General features: G+C 38.5%; 1 protein-coding gene across 7 annotated transcripts in view; it reads left to right on the top strand.

Annotated features, from left to right (window-relative positions):
* The window catches only part of ZNF41 (zinc finger protein 41), a 61,702-nt gene extending 39,626 nt beyond the window's left edge, over positions 1 to 22,076 (top strand). For 5 of the 7 annotated variants that reach the window (XM_081277217.1, XM_081277216.1, XM_081277218.1 and 2 more), the window contains 3 exons: positions 8,524 to 8,650; positions 8,911 to 9,006; positions 18,150 to 22,076. In XM_081277217.1, the coding sequence (XP_081133343.1) occupies positions 8,524 to 8,650; positions 8,911 to 9,006; positions 18,150 to 20,203 (2,277 nt within the window). In that variant the 3' untranslated portion in view covers positions 20,204 to 22,076. Of the gene's footprint in view, positions 1 to 8,523; positions 8,651 to 8,910; positions 9,007 to 9,807; positions 9,908 to 18,149 lie in introns of all 7 variants that reach the window. The other 2 variants (XM_081277220.1, XM_081277219.1) reach the window with 2 other exon arrangements.
* The last annotated feature ends 3,989 nt before the right edge of the window (positions 22,077 to 26,065 follow it).

Below are 26,065 nucleotides of genomic sequence, written 5' to 3'. Positions count from 1 at the left end.
TTAAACAACCACTAATCTACTTGCTATCACTATATCCTTCTTTATTCTAGACATTTCATATGAATGAAATCATATAATATGTGGTCTTTAAGCTTCTTTCATTTAGAATAATGTTTTGAAGGCTCATCCATGTTGCAACATCATTTATTTTTATATCTGAACATTATTCCACTGTATAGATATACCACATTTCCTTTATCCACAAATCTGTTGTCATTCTAAATATTCATGTATATACTCCTAGGAGTGGAATTACTGGTTCAAATAGTAACTCTGTTTATTCTTTGAGGAACTTCCAGACTCTTTCCCAAATCTGCTGCACCATTTTACACTCCTATTAGTGTATAAAAGTCACAATTTCTTTACATCCTTCCTCACCAATACTTGCTATTTTCTGATTTTTTTTATTCTAGCCTTTTTTTAAATCTTTTTTTTATTGTTGGTCGTTCAAAACATTACATAGTTCTTAATATATCATATTTCACAGTTTGATTCAAGTGGGTTATGAACTCCCATTTTTACCCCGTATACATGTATTCTAGCCTTTCTAATGAATGTAAAAGGTAGTACCTTGTAGTTTTGATTTACATTTTTCCTGATAATTTTTTATGTTAAACATCTTTTCATAATACTTGTTGGTCATTATACCTTAATGTCTGAAGGATAATTTTGCCAGATACAGAATTTGGAATTGACAATTCATTTCATTCAGCGCTTGAAAAATGTGCCACTTCCTTTTCTTACCTTCATGGTTTCTGATAAGAAATCAGCTGTCACTTTATCTTTCTCCTATAGGTAAGGTGTCACTTGCTGATTTCATAATTTTTCCTTTGTCTTTAGTTTTCTGAAGTTTGATTATACTGCATCTTGGCATAGATTTCTTTGGTTAATACTTTTGGGATTTCCTCAAATTCTTAAATCTCTAGTTTGGCATATTTTGCCAAATTTGAGAATTTTTTCAGCCATTGTTTCTTCAAATAGATATTTTTCTCATCTGATATTCTTTCTCCTCTCTTTCTGAGACCCTGATGACGAGAATGTCAAATCTTTTGTTATATTCTCACAGGCTCCTGAGACCCTGTTCATTTTTTTAGTCAATTTGCTTTCTGTTCAAATTGGGAAATTTCTATTCTTCTACTCCCAAGTTCTCTGATGCTTTTCTCTCTTTTCTCTATTCTGCTGTGGAGCCCATCCACTGAGTTTTTAATTTTAGTTATTGTATTTTTCAGTTATTAAATTTTCATTTCGTTTTTCATTATATCTTCTATTTCTTTACTGAGACTTTTCTAGTTTTGCATTTCTTTTAGGATACTGATATTTTTATGATGGCTGCTTTAAAATTTCCACTTAGTAATAGGAATAGCTTTATTTGTCAGATTATTTTAATGTCTATATCATCTTCATATTGGTGTCTCTTAATGGCCTTTTCTCATTCAAGTTCACATTTTCCTGGTTCTTCATAAGATCCCTGATTTTCAGTACATCTTAGTTGTTTTGGAGAATTATGGGAATCTGGGAAATTATTTAAATCTAATTCATAGAAGACCTCCTCTGACACTGTTCTGCTACAAATCAAGACTCTCCCCTTACTGCCAAGTGGAGGTGGGAGTTAATAATCCCCACTGACCTTTTTTAACACCCTGGCAAGGGCAAGCACTTTTTTTCCAGTATAGAGGATTAAACCCAGGGATGCTTTACCACAAACTACATCTCCAGGCTTTTTTATTTTATTTTGAGACAGAGTCTCACTAAATTGCCCAGGGTGGCCTTGATCTGGCAATCCTCCTGCCTTGGCCACCGGTATTATAGGTGTGCACCACTGTGTCTCATGTGAGGGGTGCTTTGTTATTGTCAGTTAGGGGCACAATTTCAGGCTCCCTACCAGATCTCTTCTAACTCCACATTGGTGGAAAAGTGGGTGTGGGTGGGAGTCTGAGATCCTCACATGGCCTAAACTGATAGTATGGGAGAGATTCCTCATTCCCCCCAGGGCAGGGATGAAAATCTAGGCTGCCCACTAGGCCTTTGATGATGGGGGTGAGGGTCAATGCTTGGCTGGATTAGGGAGCTTATCTAGTTTTTTTTTTCCTTGATTTGCTAGGTTGCTCTTTTCTCAGATCTTTGCCTAGACAGCAAGCTTTCCTTGGGGCTTTTATCCAAGTCCATTGCCCTTCTGGGTTGCCAGCTTATCCAGCACTAGTCCAGGATATCTGAGGTCAGAAGAAAACTCAGGGAATTCACTGTTGTATCATTCCTTAGGTTCTAGAGCCCCTTCCCAGAATGCCTTCTTCTCTTCAACTTTTAGTCTTATCTTTGTTCAATGTTTTGGATTTTCAGCTATACTTAGCAAGAGAAATAGAAAGAAATGTGTCTATTCCATTTTTTCTATTGGCATTTTTTTAATTTAACTTTTTGAATAGGTAATACATTCCCAAATCCCCCTAACACAGAATATCAGTCTAGCTATGTACAGTGGCACACACCTGTAATTGCAGCTACTCAGACTCCTACTATGGGGAGTCTGAGGCAGGGGAGTCACAAGTTTGAAGCCAGCCTCAGCAACATAAGACACTCTGTCTCAAAATAAAAAATAAAAAGGGTTGGGGATGTAGCTCCCCTGTTACCACACACACACACACACACACACACACACACACACACACACACACATCTTCATTAGTTTGTAGATAAGTTAGATACATTCTTAGAGATTATACAAATAAAATCAGCTGAGAAAATATCCTTAGTATTTTCCTATAAAGACAGTAGATACTGTACATTTGTTGAACACAAATTTTAAAAAAAATATTGTTTTAATCTTTTGTTATGAAATATTCCACATATTTTGAATAATATTGTTGAATGTGTCTCCTGCTGTATATATGTATATATTCCATAAGTGGAATTGTTACCAGTTTCCCTCTGTGGAACCATAACAAGATGCTATACCAATTGAGTAGTGAAAGAGACTTTATCTTGGCTAAGAATAGAAGTGGACAATAAACTTGAAGATCAACTGAACTCCCCGCCCCCCACATGGTCAGGAGATTATAGATACAAGGTAAAAAAAAAATGAGAAGGAGGGATAGATGAATAAAGATGAGAAATATTGTTGGGTGCTGTAGCACATACCTGTAATCCCAGTGATTTGGGAGGCTGAGACAGGAGTATCAAATCCAATGCCTGCCTCAGCAATTTAGCTAGATCCTCAGCAACTTGGTGAGATCCTGTCTCAAAATAAAAAAAATAAAAAGAGCTGGGAATGTACTGAGTGACTAAGTGCCTCTGAGTTCAATCCCTGGTACAAAAAAAGGGGGCAGGAGAGGAATATTCACGTGTTTTATTATAATGAAGTTAGTGATTGTTTGGAGGTCACTCTGGCAGCCATCATAGGTACACCAGTTGCAGCCAGCCCACCTGAAGAGGAACTTCTGGCCTTCAGGCATCCTTTCCTCAAAGATAAACAAAGTTAAGGTAGGGTAGAAATTCAGTTAGGTCACCTAGTCAGTACAAGATTAGGGCAGTGCAATGTATTGTGTATACGTCTTCAGCATTAGCTGATAGATCTTAACTACTTTCCAAAGTGGTTGCAGCAGTTCATACCATCATCAGCAATAACAGAGTTCTTTTTGCATCATGTTCTCTTCAATACTTGGTACTGTCAGGTTTTTTTTTTTCATTTAAGACATTCTAGGGGTTATGTAGTGGTATCTCATTATGGTTTTAATTTGTATTCCTTAATGTCTAAAATGTTAAACCTTTTTCCTATGTGTATTGAAGCCTTGGATTTCCTCTTTTGTAAAATGCCCGTTAAATCCCTTGTCCATTTTTCTACTAGGTGAACTCTTATTCTCACTGGTTTGAAATTCTGTACACCTTTTATTAGTAATATGTGCTGCAGATTATCTTTTATGTGATAGCTTTCTTTTTTTCCTCTTTTTTAATTTTAATTTTAATTTTTTGGTACTGGGGATTTAACCCAGGAATTCTCTACCACTGTGCTATATTCTCGACCCTTTTTGTTTATATTGTGAGACAGGGTCATGCTAAATTATGGAGGCTGACCTGGAACTTGTGGATCCTCCTGCCTCAGCCTCCCAAGTTGCTAGAATTATAGGCATGCACCACTGCATCTGGCCTTTCTTCCTTTTTAAATACTGTCTTTTAAATGACTAGAAGTGCTAAACTTCATTGTAAACATACTCTCATCAGTCATTTTTTGTGTATGGTACTGGGGATTGAACCCAGTGATGCTCTACCACTAAGCTATATCCTGAGCCCTATTATTTTATTTTATTTTAAGACAGTGTCTTGCCAAAGTTGTCCCAGCTGATCTCTTGCCTCAACCTCCTGAGTAGCTGAGATTACAGGTGTGTACCACTGTGCCAGGATTCTTTCTTTTTATTTTGGTACTAGGAATTGAACCCAGAGCCTTGCACATGCTAAGCAACACTCTAGACACTGAGTTACATACCAGCCCCATCAGTCTTTTTTTATGGTTAATGTTGTCTTCTTCCCATTGGGAATTATTTTTCTGATCTACAATCATGAAGATAGTCTTCTAAAAGTTTTTGCCTTTCACTTTTAGGTGTATAATTTATCTGGAGTTGATTTTTTTTTTTTTTGCATATGATGTGGAGTAGGGATCAAATTGTACTTCTTCCTGAGCTGGGGTTGTGGAGCAGTGGTAGCGTGCTTGCCTAACATGCATGAGGCACTAGGTTCAATCCTCAGAGGCATTGGGTTCAAGCCTCAGCACCACATAAGTGTAAAATAAAGATATTGTGTCTACCTAAAACTAAAAAATAAATATTAAAAAATTTTAATATCTTCCTGTATGTACCTGTCATGGCACCATTTATTTATTTTTTAATTAAATTATTTGTTTATTCTAATTTGTTATACACGATGGCAGAATGCAATTAATTTCATATTACACATATAGAGCACAATTTTTCAAGTCACTGACTGTACACAAAGTTTTTTTATGGCATCATTTATTGAAAATGTTCTCACTATCTGATTGAACAGCTTTGGCTTAAATCACATGATCATATATGTGGGTGTGTTTCTGTCCTCTCTGTTCTGTTCCAATGGATTATCTGAGCACCAGTACCACAATATCATAAATTTCCATTGCTTTGTAAATTAAAGTCTTGTAAACCTTGTCCTCCCCACCTTGTTTATACTAATCAGGAGTCTCATGGCTAGTCTTGGCCATTTGCATTTCCACAGAAATTTTAGAAATGGCTTGTCAGAGTCCATGAAATTGAGTTGTGATATATCCTATAAATTCTTTTTTTTTTTTTGGAGAGAGAGAGAGAGAGAGAGAGAGAGAATTTTAATATTTATTTTTTAGTTCTCGGCGGACACAACATCTTTGTTGGTATGTGGTGCTGAGGCTCGAACCCGGGCCACATGCACGGCAGGCGAGCGCACTACCGCTTGAACCACATCCCCAGCCCATCCTATAAATTCTTACAGTACTAATTTCATTAGTGTTGGCTCTAGGTATATCTAGTGTATGTTTTTTTTAAAGAGAGAGTGAGAGAGGGGGAGAGAGAGAGAGAGAGAGAATTTTTTAATATTTATTTATTATTTTTTTTTAGTTCTCGGCGGACACAACATCTTTGTTGGTATGTGGTGCTGAGGATCGAACCCGCGCCGCACGCATGCCAGGCGAGCGCACTACCGCTTGAGCCACATCCCTAGCCCCTCTAGCGTATTTTCTTAGACTATACTATAGTTGTCTCTCAGTATCCACAGGGGACTGACTCTAGAACCCACTACTGATACCAAAATCTTTGGATGCTTGAGTCAACCTTTGCACATCCTCTGGTGTTCTTTAAATCATATGTAAATGACTTATAATACCTGATTCAGGGGCTGGGGATGTGGCTCAAGCGGTAGCGCGCTCGCCTGGCATGCGTGCGGCCCGGGTTCGATCCTCAGCACCACATACCAACAAAGATGTTGTGTCCCCCGAGAACTAAAAAATAAATATTAAAAAAATTCTCTCTCTCTCTCCTCTCTCACTCTCTCTTTAAAAAAAAAAATACCTGATTCAGTATAAATTCTGTATAAATAGTTATGCTGCATTGTTTAAGGAATAATGACAAAAGATCTGTACATGTTCAGTACAGAAGCATTTTTTTTTCAATCCACAGATGGTTGAATCCACAGGAATGGAATTTGCCATTAACAGAGAGGGTCAACTGTATCTTCTTAAGACCATCAGTTATTTTGAACTATGTTTTTTAGGGTTTTGTTTTATTTTGTTTTGTTTTTGGTACTGGGTATTGAACGCAGGGTGCTTAATCACTGAGCCACATCTCCAGCCTTTTTATGTTTTTTTTTTTTTTTTTTTTAAATTTTGAGACAGGGTCTCACTAAGTTGCTGAGGCTGGCCTCAATCTGCAATCTTCCTTCCTCAGCTTCTTGAGTCACGGGATTATAGACATGCCCCTCTGTGCCCAGCTGAACTATGTTTTTAAAACTTTAAAATTGTGGTTTTTGAAAAGATCCCATTTATTAATGTTTGTGTGTGTGTGTGTGTGTGTGTGTGTGTGTGTGTGTGTGTGATGCTGGGGATTGAACCCAGGGCCTTGTGCATGCAAGGCAAACACTCTACCAACTGAGCATATCCTGAGCCCATTAATGTTTTTTTGACTTAGTTGCACTATGTTTAAAGATGGTCTGTATGGTAGGCTTTTGTGTCTTGTCTGTCTGTGTGCTCCTCCTGAGCAGTCTCAACTGATTCCCTATTCTGTAGTGAGAACTTCCAAATCAGAACTTCTATCCTAGTCCATGTCATACAATCCCATATAAGTTTTATCACCTTAATTTCAAAATGTGACATAATGTTTCATCTTCTTCCCCACCCCCTCCTATTCTGTTAACCTCTCAGTTTATGATCTACATGTTTATGTAAAACCAATCACTGAATATTGCCTTAGATTTATTATTTTTCTCACCCTGCAATTCAGCCTCCTCCTTCTTTTTTTTTTTTTTTTTTTTTTTGTACTGGGATTGAACCCAGGGAACTTTACCACTGAACTATATTTTTTTAATATTTTGAGACAGGGTCTCACTAAGTTGCTGAGGCTGGCCTCTAACTTGTGATCCTTGTGCCTCAGCCTCCCACGTCACAGGGATTATAGATGTGTGCCACTGCATCCTGCTCCCACAATTCAGCCTCCTTAAAACATTGCATCAAAACTATCTTCTAAGGGGCTGGAGTTGTACCACATATAAATTAATTAATCAATTAATTAAAGGTCCATCAGCAACTAAAAAAAACTGTCTTCTAGAGGTTTGGGTTGTGGCTCAGTGGTAGAGTACTTGCCTAGTGCATGGGAGGCCCTGGATTTGATCCTCAACACCACATAAAAATAAATAAATAAAACAAAGGTATTGTGTCCAACTACAACTAAAAAATAAATATTTTTTAAAACTGTCTTCTACATCCTCAACTTCTCCATTCCATTGTTAAGTCCAGCTTTTCTTTTCTCTCACATGAACTCTATAGTGCATCTCCACACTGATCATCAAGTCTCAACCATTTCAAACATTCCTATGATGTACCTTGACTACTGTTTTAAAGCACACTATTATGATTCTGTCTTTTCCTGTGTTTAAATGGCAGTCCATTCTCCATGAGGAAAAAAAGGATTGTTCCTTGTTCTAACCCTAATATATCTCTACAGTTTTCCTCACAACTGCCTTCTCAATCTACTACATAAATTCCTCCCCTTTTATAAAATTATTTGAAATTTCCTGAATAAATCATGTATTTTAATTGTTTCCTTATTCCATACTTTTGTTCATACTTTTGTTCATATCCTTTCTAGATAACTCTAACCATATCATCTCTGTGTAACCTAATCTAAATCATCCATTATCCCCTTCTGTCTTCCTTTGTTGGTTAGTCAAGTCTTTAAGCCATTTTATATTTTATTCAACTCTATATTGCCATTGCCTAACACATCCAGCACATAACTGATTATTAAATATATTGTGTCTAGTTCCTAAGTTAACTAGAGAATTTAAAGAAGGCCCATTTATCCAGGCATGGTGGCATATACATTTAATCCCAGCCACTTGGGAGGCTGAGGCAGAAGGATCATGAGTTCAAAGCTAGCCTCAGCAAAAGTAAGGCACTAAGCAACTCAGTAAGACCCTGTCTCTAAATAAAATACAAAATAGGACTGGGCATGCAGCTCAGTGGTTGAAGGCCCCTGAGTTTAATTCTTGGTATTCAAAAAAAAAAAAAAAAAGAAAGCCCATTTAAATCCCCATTTTTAAAGTAGAATGACATAATGGATAAATGAATAAATGTAGTACACAAGGAATGTCAAAATACTTTTAGTTAAGTTTTTACTTCTCATATCATAAAAGGTAAATCTAGCAAAAACCCTATATGTTACATTATGGTAAAAGAGCATTAAAAAACAATTTCTTCTCTATCTTCTGCCATCCCCCTGTGCTGACCATGTCACCTTGAACAGGGTTGTGTTGTTACAGGTATCCGTATCATTTGAGGATGTGACTGTGAACTTCAGCAGGGAGGAGTGGCAGCATTTGGACCCTATTCAGAGACGCCTGTACTGGGATGTGACACTGGAGAACTACCATCATCTGATTTCAGTGGGTAAGCACTGGTGCTCATGAGTCGGCTAGGGGCCTCAGTATGACATTTCTATTCTCAGCCACTGAGTGCTCTGAGGCATCCCAAGTGTGTGATGGTGTCACCCTTGATTTGACTGTGATTCTTCAGTCCCTTTCACCTCTATTTATTTCTTTGTTCCATCAAACCTGGGGACTTTCCTGAAGAGCAAATGGGAAGCTTCATTGAAAGGTCCCTGAAACCTGATTGGCTAGACCCAACCCTGTATTATATTCTGTTAATAGGATATCAAGTTCCCAAATTAGAAGCCATCTACAAGTTGGAGCAAGGAGAGAGGCCATGGATACTGGAGGGGGAAGCCCCATGTCAAAGCTGTTCAGGTGTGTGGTCCAGCAGATGGGGGCATAATGTATTTTGTATATAAAAGTAAATCCCACTTTTCTTAGAAGAGGCCAATGCCTGAGAAAGGTTGTGAAGATAATTTGATCTTGAAAGTTCTAAATTTTGGGGCTGGGTATGGTGGCACATGCCTGTAATCCCAGCAATTCGGGAGGCTGAGGGAGAAAGATTGCAAGTTTGAGGCCAGCCTCAACAATTTAGTGAGACCCTAAGCAACATTTTATTTTTGTTGCTAAGAATTGAACCCAGTGGTGCTTTACCTCTGAGCTACATCTCCAGTCATATATATATATATATATATATATATATATATATATATATATACACACACATATATATATATTTTTGAGACAGGATCTCACTAAATTGCTTAGGGCCTCACTAAGTTGCTGAGGCTGGCCTTGAACTTCTCTTGCCTCAGCTTCTTGAGTTGCTGGGATTATAGGCATGTGCCACTGCACCTAGCTAGGACCTTTTCACTCTTCCTACTCCATTCCTATCCCCGAGTTTAGATTCTTCCCTTGTACATCAGATGCTTTAAAATTTCTATTTTATTTTGTTTCCATTCCCCATATCCATCCCTTATTCTATGATGGCAATTAATGATATGATCCATGAATTTATGTGATATTCTCATAAACCCTGAAGTATTGGTTTATGAGTATATATTTATAGTATATACAAGTTATATTATTCTATATATCTTAATTCTATTCTTTTTTCCCACTCCTTCCTAAGGGATGTTCGTAACTGTAGTGTGTTCATCTGGCTTTGTTCTACAGATTGCTGCATAGTATTCTACAGTACACCAAGACCACACCTTACTTAACCATTCATCCAGTGGACACTGAACTTCCAGTTAATGCAAATTCCACGATAAATGTACATATAAATTTTCCTTTATGGAGTATGAAAATTTCTCAAGGATGTGTGAAAAAGAGAGTTTGCCTAAATATTGTGTATGCTCAGCCTGAATTTTTTTCTTTTTCTTTCTTTCTTTCCTTGTCTTTTTTTTCTTTTGATGCTGGGGATGGAACCCAGGGCCTTGTGCACATTACGCGTGTGCTATACTACTGAACTAAACTACCAGTCCCTCATCCTGAATTTGACTAAGTACCACATATTATTCATCGATTGTCTGCACTAATTATACTCCCCACAACAGAGTATAAGGGCTCTTGTTATCCCAGTGTATCTGCTAACAAGTAATAGTAACCATAGTGTCTAATAGTACTAATAGTGTCTCGTTTTTTTTTTGTCCAACAGTGGGTATAAAGTGGCCCGTATGTCTCTTTCTGTCTTTGTGGAGCTAGGATTGAACCCAGAGCCTCAATCTTGTTAGGCAAGCATTCCACCACTAAGCTGTATTTCTCCCAACCCCCGCTTTTTTTTTTTTTTTTTTTTTTTTTTTTTTTTTGCTGTACTTGAGATCAAACCCAGTGGCACTTTACCACTAAGCTACATCCCCAATCCTTTTATTTTTTATTTTAAGACAGGGTCTCACTAAGTTGCTGAAGCTAGTATCAAATTTGCAATCCTCCTGCCTCAGCCTTCCCAGCTGCTGGGATTGTAGGTGTGTGCTGCTACATCCAATGTGATATCTCATTTTCAAATTTTGCATTTTTTCTAGTACCTCATTTGAGCATTTCAGAATTTACCTGATATCTCTTCAAGTTTGCTTTCTATGGGAATGTTCATAATATTTTCATTGTTTCAATTGAATATCTTCAACTGTCTGTTTCTTACTGATTTGTATCCAGTTCATTATTTGCCTTTTTCTCTAGCCTTTTCTACCATTTTTTCCCATAAATTGTGTTGCCCCGGAAACCCTGTCTAATGTTCATCAGCCTTTTCTTCATGTTCATCCAGTGGCCTAAACATATTGATATTCTGATGGCTCCTCCTTTGATATCCTCAGTCTGGTGCTTTATTTTTTATTTTAGTATTAGTAGTAGTAGTCGTCGTCGTCGTCGTCGTCGTCGTCCTGGTAGTAGTAATATTAGTATTATGGATGGAACCTAGGGGCATTTTTTTTATTGGTTGTTCAAAACATTACATAGTTCTTGATATATCATATTTCACACTTTGATTCAAGTGGGTTATGAACTCCCATTTTTACCCCGTATACAGATTGCAGAGTCACATCAGTTACACTTCCACTGATTTACATATTGACATACTCATGTCTCTTGTATTCTGCTGCCTTTCCTATCCTCTACTATCCCCCCTCCCTCCCCTCCCCTCCCCTCTTCTCTCTCTACCCCCTCTACTGTAATTCATTTCTCCCCCTTGTATTATTTTTCCCTTTCCCCTCACTTCCTCTTGTATGTAATTTGGTATAACCCTGAGGGTCTCCTTCCATTTCCATGCAATTTCCCTTCTCTCTCCCTTTCCCTCCCACCTCTCATCCCTGTTTAATGTTAATCTTCTTCTCATGCTCTTCTTCCCTACTCTGTTCTTAGTTACTTTCCTTATATCAAAGAAGACATTTGGCATTTGTTTTTTAGGGATTGGCTAGCTTCACTCAGCATAATCTGCTCTAATGCCATCCATTTCCCTCCAAATTCTATAATTTTGTCATTTTTTAATGCAGAGTAATACTCCATTGTGTATAAATGCCACATTTTTTTTATCCATTCGTCTATTGAAGGGCATCTAGGTTGCTTCCACAGTCTTGCTATTGTGAATTGTACTGCTATGAACATCGATGTAGCAGTGTCCCTGTAGCATGCTCTTTTAAGGTCTTTAGGGAATAGACCCAGAAGGGGAATAGCTGGATCAAATGGTGGTTCCATTCCCAGCTTTCCAAGAAATCTCCATACTGCTTTCCAAATTGGTTGCACCAATTTGCAGTCTCACCAACAATGTACAAGTGTACCCTTTTCCCCACATCCTCGCCAGCACTTGTTGTTGTTTGACTTCCTAATGGCTGCCAATCTTACTGGAGTGAGATGATATCTTAGGGTGGTTTTGATTTGCATTTCTCTGACTGCTAGGGATGGTGAGCATTTTTTCATGTACTTGTTGATTGATTGTATGTCCTCCTCTGAGAAGTGTCTGTTCAGGTCCTTGGCCCATTTGTTGATTGGGTTATTTGTTATATTATTGTCTAATTTTTTGAGTTCTTTGTATACTCTGGATATTAGGGCTCTATCTGAAGTGTGAGGAGTAAAGATTTGTTCCCATGATGTAGGCTCCCTATTTACCTCTCTTATTGTTTCTTTTGCTGAGAAAAAACTTTTTAGTTTGAGCCCAAGTCCCATTTGTTGATTCTAGATATTAATTCTTGTGCTATGGGTGTCCTATTGAGGAATTTGGAGCCCGACCCCACAGTGTGTAGGTCGTAGCCAACTTTTTCTTCTATCAGATGCCTTGTCTCTGGTTTGATATCAAGCTCCTTGATCCATTTTGAGTTAACTTTTGTGCATGGCGAGAGAAAGGGATTCAGTTTCATTTTGTTACATATGGATTTCCAGTTTTCCCAGCACCATTTGTTGAAGATGCTATCCTTCCTCCATTGCATGCTTTTAGCTTAGGGGCATTTTTCTGGTGAGCTACATCCCTAGACCTTTTTACTCTTTGTATTGAAATAGGATCTCACTAAATTGCTGAGGCTGGCCTCAAACTTATAATCCTTCTGCCTCAGCCTCCTGAATCACTGGAGTTTGGCATGTGCCACTGTGACCAGTTTGATTTCATTCTCTTATAAGTTCATTTTAAATGCTAATGACAGATTTCATTACCTAAAACACTCTGTTTATCTTGTCATGAGCTAAGACAAAGCTACAGTTTCTCCCTCTTGTCTAGTATGTGACAATGAAACTCTTCTTCCAAAGAGATAAACAACATATTTCCAATTCAGAATTGTATCTGTATATTTTTATAACCTCTGCTTAAATCCACTTTTAATATTTTCTTAATGTTTATCATATTTTGTGGGGATACGCAACTAAATCAATCAGGGACACTCCAAGTGAATTTGGGCTAACTAAATAAAGACGCAGACACAGAAAGTATTGTTTTCATTGGGCTCAGTGACTACTCCTCAGCCACAGCTCCCACAAAGCGGGCAAGGCAGGCAAGAAAGAGAAGGAGCATGCTCCAACCTGGGTTTTATTGGGGAGAAGCCATTTAAATTGAGGCAAGGGTAGGGTTACAACAAACAAGTGAGTGCAATCCAACCCCATTGGGTGACACCCACTCCTGGAGATGCACTTCTCTTATCTGAGTGGAGGAAAGGTTCAATTGATTGCAGTGGTACAATACCAGTTCAATATCTCTTTACTCAGGACTTAAAGGTGTGTACATAGCTCCTATCCAGAGTGGCTCCCAACAATATTTGTTAGTCTTCCATGAACATCTGAGTCTTCATCCTGAACTCTGTCTATCCCGATGACACATTTTCCATCTTGTGATCAGAGTTCACCTGTCCCATGTAATGACTTTTTTGTGGTGCTGGGAAATGAACCCAAGATTTCATGTATGCTAAGCACATTCTCCCACTAAGCCATACCCCAGCCAGGCAATAGCTCTTAATTACTCTAGCACATGTATGTCTCACTCCATTTTTCCATCTCCTATTTCACAGCAACTCAGAGGAAAGTACAGAATTTTAGACTATGTGGCTTTTAATTCTATGTTTTAGAAAGTATCCAGATTTAGGAGCCAGCTTTGCCTTATTTATTTTATTTTTGTACCAGGGATGGAACCCAGAAATGCTTTATCACTGAGAAACCTTCCCATCTCTTTTTATTTTTGATTTTGAAACAAGCTTCCACTATCAAAGCTAGTATTGAACTTGCAATCCTCCTGCCTCAGCATTCCCAGTGCCACCATGCCTGGATGATTGTTGTTTTTTAAGTATTAAATTTTAAATTGACAAATAAAAATTGTTTATATCATATGCATGATGTTTTAAAATCTGTGTACATTAGAAGCCTAGTTCATATTGTATGATGCAGGGTCTGATCAAGAGAGAAAAACCACACACTAATTTGAACAGAGAAAGTTTAACATGAAGATTTTTAGCTGTAATGCAATTGAAAAAATGAGATATTAACTAGTAAAGAGAATCCTAAAAATAAAGGAATAGCAGATACAAGGCAAAGCCAATTCCTCCAGGGCTGTGTGTTAATCTATTTCCTGTTACTGTAATTTTTTTTTTTTTTTTTTTTTTTTTTTGCGTGTGTGGTACTGGGGATTGAACCCAGGGATTTGTGTATGCAAGGCAAGCACTCTACCAACTGAGCTATATCCCCAGCCCTGTAACAAAATATTGAGGTGGGATAATTTAGAAAGAAAATATGTTATTTAGTTCACAGTTTTGGAGACAAAGTCCAAGATCAGGCCATCCGATGGATTTGACCTCTGGTCAGGGCCCCCTTCACTGGATCACCACATGGCAGATAGCATCAGGATGTGAGCATGTGTGAGAGAGAGAAAGCACATGAAAAGACAGGAAGCCAGAGAAAGATCAGACAGGGGCCAGTCTCACTTGTTTATACCAATCTTCTCTTGAGAACTAAGTTGGATCACATAAAAACTATATTAATCCCTTCCAAGGTCAGTGCTCCCAGAGACCCAGTCACCTTCCACATAAACAGTATCCAAGCCCATAGCAGTCTGAGGTAAAGTACCCAGGGAAGAGGCTCCTCTACTTCCCAGGGATGAGATCCAGACCTTGTAAGGAGGGTATAGCTGTGGCTTATGGCCTGGTGAAAGAATTGCTGTAGTACCACACTGCCAGAACTTGCTGGAAATCTTCACTCTGAGGTTCCAGAGAAAACTCTTCATAGGGAGGTGTCTCACTGGAAGGAGTCTACTACAAATCATCTGAGAGAGGTGCAGAGTAAGGTATTAGGTGCTGGGTGCTACTGACCAAAATGCACTGCATGAGCTTGGAGCTGGAGAAGCTATTGGTGCTGTCTGTGTGAGCTGGTTGCTTGGGAAGCCATTTGAGCTGCTAGAACTGGGTTCTGAAAAGTCATCCATGCTGTAGGCACTAAGCTCAGAGAAGCCATCCATACTACAAAACCTGGGTTCCAGGGATGCTGTGTGTGCATCAGGTGCCAGATGGTAAAGCCACCCATGCTGCAGGAATGCTAGACAAGCTGCCCTGGCTAGAGGAGCCTGCTGAGTGAACTCCTGGAACCAGGAAGGAAACCCACCTTGGCTTGCAGTGCCTCTCCAGCAACTTCCATGGACAAAGTTTAATATCATGGTTGCTGGAAAGGGAAAAAAAGTACTTAAGGAAACCCAGATCCATTTTTGTGAAGGGTGAACCTGGAGCTGAGAGGCAATTGATTCATAACTGGCACCCTTAATCTTCATTTTCCTGAAGTAAAATAAGTAGAATATATGTAATAAACTTAAATTTATTGAATTTTGGAGATAGAAACAGACATTATATGCTCTTTGAGAAGCATTTTTAAGCATCTCTTCAGAAAAATACAGAGGACTGTACACTATATTTTAAAAGGGAAGACAACTGCATGAACATTAACACACTCAGCCTTTTTGTAATAGTTCTTTTGCTTACAACATTAAACAGTGACAAATCAAGTATCAATATGAGTGGTACTGCCAGGTGCACTGGCACACATCTATAATGCCAGCAACGCAAGAGGATCACAAGTTTGAGAACAGTCTTGACAATTTAGTGAGATCTTATCTCAAAATTAAAACGAAAAAGGGATGGGGATGTAGCTCAGAGACATAATCCTCAGTACCACAAACACACACCAAAAAAACATGAGTGGCACAGTGTCTGCTTTATTAAATGCTGGCAGCTGGGTGTGGTGGCATACATCTGTAATCCCAGTAACTTGGGAGTTGAGGCCGGAGGATCACAAGTTCAAGGTCAACCTCAGCAACTTAGCACCCTTTCTCAAAAAAAGGGGGGGTTGGAATATAACTTGATGGTAGAATACCCTTAGGTTCAATCCCTAGTACCTCCAAAAAAATTAATAGCAAATATAACATCCCTACAGTAGTGAAATTGGAGCTATTATTTTGAATAATATTTGAAAATGCACGGAAGAACAAAACTACAAGCTAAACAAAATTATCTTAGAATTCTGAGATGAATTGGTTCAGTTCAACAAGTTCTTCTGAGTGAACTCCTCGAACCAGGAAGCAAACCCACTTTGGCTTGCAGTGCCTCTCCTGCAATTTCCATGGACAAAGCTTAATATCATGCTGATCCTGATCCATCATTCAGGGACTATGTTCGAAATCATTGCTCTGCCATTTCCTAGGCATTGTCAGCTGCATTGATTACTGTGGAATCCAGTAGGAAGGGGAAAGAGGAAAGAGGAGATTTGCCCACTGTCTAGGCCTTCCTAAGCAATATATATTGCTTCAGCTCAAATCCCATTGGTAAGAAGAAAGTGAGGCTTGCATTAAAAAATGACAAAATCATAGAATTTGGAGGGAAATGGATGGCATTAGAGCAGATTATGCTAAGTGAAGCTAGCCAATCCTTAAAAAACAAATGCCAAATGACTGCTTTGATATAAGGGGAGTAACCAAGGACAGGGTAGGGACGAAGAGCTTGAGAAGAAGATTAACATTAAACAGGGATGAGAGGTGGGAGGGAAAGGGAGTGAGAAGGGTAATCGCATGGAAATGGAAGGTGATCCTCAGGGTTTTACAAAATTACATATAAGAGGAAATGAGGGGTAAGAGAAGAATAATACAAGTGGAAGAAAGGATTTACAGTAGAGGGGGTAGAGAGAGAAATGGGGAGGGGAGGGGAAGGGAGGGGAGGGGGGATAGTAGAGAATAGGATAGACAGCAGAATACATCAGACACTAGAATGGCAATATGTAAATCAATGGAAGTGTAACTGATGTGACTCTGCAATCTGTATACGGGATAAAAATGGGAGTTCATAACCCACTTGAATCAAACTGTGCAATATGATATATTAAGAACTATGTAATGTTTTGAACGACCAACAATTAAAAAAATTAAAAAATTTTAAAAAATTAAAAAAAAGAAGAAAGTGAGGCTGGTGAATCTACATTCTGTTACTACTAAAGAAAGAAGAGATCTTGGTGGAAGGCTTGCAGTTTCTGCCTCATATGGTTTTCCCTCTTCTATTTTATACTTCTTATTAGAAGCCTGTGTTCCTGAATCCAAGAAAAATTTGCAGCTGGTTTTAGAGCTGGAGCACAGACATGTATTTACCATTGTGTCAGAATGGCAGGGTTACAGTTTTCCTACTGATATAAAGGTGGTGGTGTTTGTCACATAGAAATGTAATATTGTTGCTAATAGCTCAGCAGGAGAAGCAAGAGGGAGCAGAGATCTCACAAAGGTTTTGAGCTGATATGTAATAAGAAAATGCATTTTGGAATACTTCTTCCAAGCCTGGCTTCCTCTTTTTTAAAATATATATTTTAGTTGTAAATGAAAACAATACCTTTATTTTATTTATTCATTTATTTTATGTGGTGCTAAGAATCTAACCCAGTGACCCACACATGCTAGCCAAGCTACCACTGAGCTACAACCCCAACCCCCTGAAGTCTGTTCTTGACAGACTTCAGTTTCTTCTGTTTACTCTGTTCACTATCCAGATATCCTAGCAGAGCCAAATTCTGAAGGTTCAAATCCCATCTCTCCCACTTAGTGGTTTGATCTTTAGCAACTTACATAACTTCGGTGTGCCTCCATTTTCTTTTCTATAAAACACCATTCATAATGGCAACCACCTCATAGGCTTCATTGAAGAGTCCGTGAGTTACTGTGTGGAAAGCACTTGGAACAGTCTGGTGTGTCATAAATGATATAGAATCATTTGCATCTTTTAAGTGTGCTGTAAGAATTTTTTATTATTACATTGCTGTTATTATTTTTGTCATATAGACACTTCCATTTCTGTGTGTTCATCCTTTCTGAACTACTTGGACCCTCTCCCATCCTTTGCTAATTGTTCTTTGTGTCATTCTCATTTTAAAAAATATTTTTAGTTGTAGATGGACACAATACCTTCATTTTATTTATTTGTTTTTATGTTGTGCTGAGGATCAAACCCAGTGCCTCATATGTGCTACGCAAGCACTCTACCACTGAGCCACAACCCCAGCCCTGTCATTCTCATTTTTACTTTTCTTTTTAGGTGAAGATATTAGGAAAACTCAACAACAGGAAATTTCTGGAGAAGTTTCATTCCACTGTGAGAGATTTGATCAACCCACAGGAGAAGATTCACTGTGTTCCATTTTGGAAGAACTGTGGCAAGAGAATGACCAACTAGAGAGATATCAGGAAAACCAGATGAACCCTTTAAGTCTTGTCAAAATATTAATTAAGGAGAGGGGCTACGAATGTCAAAACCTTGAAAGAATAATTCACATGACTACCAAGCTTGTTCCTTCAATTAAAAGACTCCATAAATATGACACATTTGGAAAGAGTTTGAAGCATACTTTAAACTTACATAATTATAACCAAAGCACTGCAACAAAGAGCCTTGAGAGGATATTTGGAAATGGTAACAATTTCGCTGACAGTTCTTTCTCTACTAAGAATGAGAATACTAACACAAGAGTGAATTCCCATGGACATAATCAGTGTGAAGAACACGTCAATCACAAACAAACTCTCATTGATCATCAGAAAATTCCTACTGGGGAGAAACTTCACAGATGTAGTAAATGTGTAAAGGGCTTCAGTCAGAAGTTGGATCTCTTTGGACATCAGAAAATTCATGCTGGAGAAAAATCCCATGGATGCAACAAAAGTGAGAAAGTCTTCACTCAGAAGCCAAAAATTGATAGACATCAGAGTGTTCAGATAGGAGAGAAACCCTATGTATGTACTCAATGTGGGAAGGCCTTTACCTTCAAGTCAAACCTCATTACACACCAGAAAATTCATACTGGGCAGAAGCCCTATAAATGCAGTGAATGTGGGAAAGCTTTTTTCCAGAAATCAGATCTCTTTAGACATCTGCGAATTCATACAGGAGAAAAACCTTATGAATGTAGTGAGTGTGGAAAAGGCTTCTCCCAGAATTCAGACCTCAGTATACATCAGAAAACTCATACCGGAGAGAAACACTATGAATGCAGCGAATGTGGAAAAGCCTTCACAAGAAAATCTGCCCTCAGGATGCATCAGAGAATTCACACAGGAGAGAAACCTTATGTGTGTACTGAATGTGGGAAGGCCTTCATCCAGAAATCACACTTCAATACACATCAGAGAATTCACACTGGAGAGAAACCTTATGAATGCAGAGACTGTGGGAAATCATTCACTAAGAAGTCGCAGCTCCATGTGCATCAGCGAATTCACACAGGAGAGAAACCCTACATATGTACAGAGTGTGGAAAGGTCTTCACTCATAGGACAAATCTCACCACACATCAGAAGACTCACACTGGGGAGAAGCCCTATATGTGTGCTGAATGTGGGAAGGCTTTTACTGATCAGTCTAATCTCATCAAACACCAAAAAACTCATACTGGAGAGAAACCCTATAAATGCAATGGCTGTGGGAAAGCTTTCATATGGAAGTCACGCCTCAAAATCCATCAGAAATCTCATATTGGAGAGAGACACTATGTGTGCAAGGAATGTGGGAAAGCCTTTATCCAGAAATCAACACTAAGAGTGCATCAGAGAATTCACACAGGGGAGAAACCCTATGTTTGTCCTGAATGTGGGAAGGCTTTCATCCAGAAATCACATTTCATTGCACACCATAGAATTCATACTGGAGAAAAGCCTTATGAATGTGGTGACTGTGGAAAATGCTTCACTAAGAAGTCACAGCTCCGGGTACATCAGAAAATTCACACAGGTGAGAAACCCAATATATGTGCTGAATGTGGAAAGGCCTTCACGGATCGGTCAAATCTCATAACACACCAGAAAATCCATACAAGGGAGAAACCCTATAAATGCAGTGACTGTGGAAAAACCTTTACCTGGAAGTCACGCCTCAATATACATCAGAAATCCCATACTGGAGAGAGACACTATGAATGCAGTAAATGTGGGAAAGCATTTATCCAAAAAGCAACACTCAGCATGCATCAGATAATTCATACAGGAAAGAAACCTTATGCTTGTACAGAATGTCAGAGAGCTTTCACTGACAGATCGAATCTTATTAAACACCAGAAAACACACAGTGGAGAAAAACACTACAAAGCCAGTGACTGAAGGCTGTTTCAGAACTGGAAATCACAACACGTCCATCAGATAGGTCCTAGTGGTAAAGAGGAATGCCTGATGCTGCAATCACTGTGCAGGGGGAAGTAGAAATGAGAGGCAGTGACCTGAGGGAGCAGAAGCCAGGCAAAGCCAAATAGCCTTCACTCAACTAGAAATAAAAGTTCCAGGATCACCACAACTGACAGACTCTTAAATGCACAGGAAGACCATTTAGATGGAATATCTGAGCAACAGTTATGTTTGGTTACATGATTGATACTGAGGCTGTCAACTCCTGAAAATGGTAGAAATAAAGATATGAGATGACTCATCGTCTCTTATGTTCCATTTTTGGGATGAAGGACTTATACATTTCAGCACTCATTAGTTCTTTGTATCCTGGGACATAAAAGTACTCAGTATTGGCCCAAATTGTTTCACATTTCTAGGGTGAGGAGAAGTTTTCCATTGTCCAGTTGAAGGGCCCTGAAGTTAAGGCTAAAAATTTATTGAAAATGCAGATCTGTCAGTAGAACCAGAAGAGTTTGTGATCCTTGATAATTGAGACACAGAAAAGATTCCCATGAAGAACTACTCTTTCTAAATGAAAGAGAATTTTTAAACTTAAATTTTGACCTTAAGAACTGGAAAATTAGCTGTGTGTGCTGGTGCACACCTATAATCCCAGCAGCTTGGGAGGTTGAGACAGGAGGATTGCGAGTTCAAAGCCAGCCTCAGCAAAAGCGAGGTGCTAAGCAACTCAGTGAGACCCTGTCTCTAAATAAAATACAAAATAAGGCTGGGAATGTGACTCAGTGGTTAAGTGCCCCTGAGTTCAATCCCCAGTACCCACCCCAAAGAATTGGAAAATTAGGCACAGCTTTATCCTGTGTTACAAGAATATAGTCATTAAAGGTTATAGACATCTAAAGATGGCAATTGTTCCCTTATTAATTCTCTCCTCTGGCCACAGGTGAATCATACCCTACATGCTTTCTAACCCGTTCCCCCAAAGCTATCATCTATATAAGCTACAGAACAAAGACTCCTTATCCTCTTATTACCCAATTGACCCCAAAACAATGAGACTGAGCCACAGCACTATGGATTTTCAGCCTCATCCATGGATGTCCCTGCCTGCCTTAGAATTCCTTTTTGAAAAAGAATTGTTGAGAAACTGGATTTCAATACACAAAATTGTATTTTCCTTCCAATTTGGTTAATATATATTCTCATTTCCTACATGCACATTAAGGGTGGTTTTGTGTAAATTACTGTGTGATAAAGTCATATTGCATTGCAATTGGTTGTTCCAAGATATAGTTTCTTATTGTTGAATAACTGGGAGATTTCTCTAGAAAGAACACCGCTTTTTCTTTTTCTTTTTAAACTGGGGATTGAAGACTGAACTCAGGTGCTTAACCACTGAGCCACATCCCCAGCCTTTAAAAAAAAAATTTATTCTGAGACAGGGCCTTGCTATATTGCTGAGGCTGGCTTTAAACTCGCAATTCTCCTGCCTCAGCCTCCCAAGCTGCTGGGATTACAGGTGTGTGCCACTGTGCCGAGCAAATGCTGCTTTTTTTAAAGCACTGATATATAGACACTTTCCCACTTTCCCTTAAACATTTTTCACAATACTCATAAGAAAAAAGGCTTTCTTCCTAGCATATTATTTATTTTTAAAATATTTTTATTAAAGTATAATGCATACAGAAAATGCACTTATATGTAAGTGTACAGCTCAATGAATTCTGACAAATGGAACATACTCAGATCAAGAAACAACATGACTAGCACTCTAGAAGCTCTCTTGTGTACTTCCTCCCAGGACCTCCACACATACCAAGAGTAAACACTGTCCTGACTTTAACAGCATGGATTCATTTCACCTGCTTTGTATTTTATATAAATTGATATTTCATATGAGTTATAGGCTCTTTAGTGTCTTTCTTTTATCATTAACATCATGAATGTGAGATTTATCCATATTGTTGCATATACTTGTAAATAACTCATTGTCATGTTGTATTCTATTGTGTGAATATGCTTCAATATATTTATCCATTCTACTGTTGGTAGACATTTGGGTTATTTTCAGCTTGGGGCTCTTAGGAATACAATTGCTATCTATTGGTGAACATATGTATGCACTTCCTTTAGGTATATACTTAGAAGTTGAACTGCCAGGTATGTATTCGTATACTCAACATTATAAAACCAGTTTCCAACAACCCCCAATATAGTATGTGAGTTTTAGGTGCTCCACGTTCATGCCAACCCTTAATATTTTCTTTTTCTTTTTTCATTTTCATTTCTCTTTTTTTTTTTTTTACCTGTGGCCATTACAGTTGGCGTATAGCAATATCTTAGTATGATTTGAGTTTTCATTTCATTATTCTCCCAATCATGATCGTACCTTCCCAGTATATGCAGACAAGCTATGTCTGAGACCTGAAACCCAGGTATATTCCTCATTTGACTACACCCTTTTACATTTCCTGTATTAATGCATGAGGGTTCCAGTTTCTCCACACATCATTAACTCTTATTTTTATTAGTTTTTTTTGTAGTAACCACAAAATCAAAAAAATTAATCCAAGGGCTTTGTGCATTCTCAGCGAGTGATCTAACCACTGAGATACTCTCTTAGGCCATATCAGTCTTTTATTACAGTACATACAAAGTGATATTATGACATTAATTTTACGTTGCTCTAATGATTAATAATGTTAGATATCTTTTTTGAACACATATAATTGTCTGTTCAGAACTTTCACCTATTATTAATTTGGTGAAGTTTTTTCCTTCTTTTGGAGCATTTACATATTCTGCATATAAGTCCATCATCAGTCCATTATCCTTTCAAAAATTTTCTTTCAGTCACTGGACTGCCTTTTCATTCTCTTAATGGTGGCGTATTTTGAAGATCAGAACTTTTTTTTGGACAGAATGCCTTTGTTTCATTTGCTTATTCTTATGTGGTGCTGAGGATCAAACCCAGTGCTCCACACATGCTAGGCAAGCACTCACCACTGAGCTCCAGCCCCAGCCCAAAAGGTCAGAACTTCTTATTTTGTTGAAGTCCTACATTTCAATTTGTTCTTTTATGAGTTGCACTTTTGGTGTTGTACCTAAGAAATCTTTGCCTAAACAAAGATCACAATGACTTTTTTCCTGTGTTTTCTTCTAGAAGTTTTACAGTTTTAAGTTTCATACCTAGGTCTATGATCCATTTTTAGTTAATGTTTAATATAGTATGACATATGAATCCAAATTCTTTTATGTTTTATTTTGCATGTGAATATAAAACCAAATGTTTCCACAGAATTTGTTTAATTCAGTATTCTTTCTCCATATTTCACTTTTTCAAAAAAATCACTTGTTCACAGAAGTTCTGGAATGGTGAAGTAAGGAGTTTGTGTTAGCTTTTCATTGCTGTAACTAAAATACCTGGCAAGACCACTTAGAGGAAGAAAAGTTTATTTTGGCTCATGGTTCCAGAGGTTCAGTCCATAGTCTGCTGATTTCATTGCTTTGGGCCTGAACGGAGACAGAACATCATGGCAGAAAGGTGTGGCAGAGGAAAGCTGTTCCACTCGTGGTGGCCAGGAAGCAGAGAGAGGGGAAGAGGCTGCATGGAAGATAATCCTTCCAGAGAATGCCTCCAGTGACCACCTCCTTCAGCCATGTCCCACCTGCCTACATTTACCACCAGTTAGTCCATTCAATCTAGTATGGACTGATTAGGTCACAGCACTTGTAATCTAATCATTTAATTTCTGAACACTCCTGAATTAATACAGAAGGTATTAATTATCTAAACCATAACAAACTCATCAAATCTCTTATCCAAACCATAACAAACTCATCAAATCTCCTCCCCTCAAAGCAGCTACAGAACTGTAAAAGCAATTTTTAACTGTAAAAGCATTTTAGAACACTGGAAATTCACCAGAGGCATATCAAATTGGAAACTGTTTATTGATTGGAAAACCAAATATTAGTAAGACCAGTGGCATTTAAACTTGGAAATGCTACCATCCTCATCTCTGTGAGTATGGTACCTATGTTAAGTCATCTTTCTATCAATGTGACAAACTATCTCAGATTTTAAAAAAATCTTAAAAGAGGAAAGGTTTATTTTGGCTTGGTTTCAGAGGTTTCAGTTTATGGTCATTTGACTATTGCTTGAGCCTGTGGCAGCATAGTACATCATGGCAAGTTCATGGCTGAGCAGGCCCATTCACATCATGGCAGCTGGGAAGCAACAGAGGGGTATGAAGGGACCAGGGTCCTAATATCCCTTTCCAGACTGCAACCACAATGACTTAACCTCCTACCAGGCCCCACCTCCTGCAGGTTCCATCACCTTCCAGTAGTACCACAGGTTGGCAACCAGATCTTTTGACACAGCCCTTTCAGGAATATTTAAGATCAAAACCATAATAGTAGCTATGAGAAATGGAAACCTCACTAAAACTGGAGAGGGTTGGCCTGACTTGGAGCACCATAGAAAAGCTCTATGTTTAGGGATATTGTTAAAGACAATAACAAAATTGGTAGCAATTATTTGGGGAAGGCCACAATCAGAGCTTCCTGGAACTGCAACACTGTTTGGGTAAGCACACCAGACAAAACTTAACAGGGAGATATGGAAAATGAGACAGCAAAGGTGAGTATTGATAAGCTTTCCTGTCTCTGGGAATGTGGAAGGCTGTGGGCATGACCACAAAATATAGAAGGGGCCTGATGTTGACTCATTCCTGGATGAATATGAGACCTACACAAGCAGAAATGTGTGTCAGCACAGACTTATAAACAGCCTGAACTTATGTTCCCAAACTCATACATTTACTTCCTTAATGGAAGCCAAACTGATTCAACATGTATAACCACAGCTTCTGAATCACTGATTGACACTAAACTATGCTGTCCCACCAGTGACTGCAAGGAAGCTAGGGATAAAAATTAAAAGAATTCTGAGCAAAGAGTCAGGCTCAGTGGCACATGCATGTAATTCCAGCAGCCCAGGAAGCTGAGGCAGGAGGATCATGAGTTCAAAGCCAGCATCAGCAACTTAGTGAGGCCATAAGCAATGCAGAAAGACCCTGTCTATAAATAAAATATAAAAAAGGGCTGGGGATCTAGTTCAGTGGTTGAGTACTCCTGGATTCAATCCCTGACTCAAAAAGAACCAGAACTAAGGAGGCTGAGGCAAGAGTATCACAAGTTGAAGGCCAGCCTCAGTAACTTGGCAAGACCCTGTGCCCCCCACCAAAAATAAATATTGTTTAAGTGGCTGGGGATGTAGCTCAGTAAAAGGCACCCCTGGATTCAAAATCCCAGTACCAAAATAAAATAAAATGGACAAGAGACATCAGTCAGCTGCACACTGAAGATAAATCCTACCAAATTAATTCCCACAAGTCCCTAAACAAACACACACAAAGAGGAGGAGGAGGAGGAAAGGAAGGAAGGAAGACAAGAGCAACATTAATAATAAAGGAGGGATCATAATCCAGAAATGCAGATTTGCTAAAACTTGACATTCGCTACCAATGTCAAGTCTTTAACAATTATGAGACATGCAAAGCAATCCACAAACACACAGAGGAGTTGTGAGTCTCTGGGGAAAGGGAAAAAGCAGCCAATAAAGACTTTCTTTGGTGGTGTCCACATGTTGCAAATTGAGATGAACAATAGGAGAGATGCCAGTAGGCAGATACTTTAAAAATAAAGCAATTTGTTGCTTAAGATGATGTGAAGAAAAAGGAATGCTTTTACACTGTTGGTGAAACTCTAAATTGGTACAACCACTGTGGAAATCAGTATGGAGGTTCCTCAAAAGACTAGACATGGTGCCAGGTG

This window comes from Spermophilus citellus (genome assembly GCF_964194105.1).
Source record: "Spermophilus citellus genome assembly, chromosome: X".
NCBI classification, from domain to species: Eukaryota; Metazoa; Chordata; class Mammalia; order Rodentia; family Sciuridae; genus Spermophilus; species Spermophilus citellus.
This window is presented reverse-complemented; position numbering and strand designations above follow the sequence as displayed.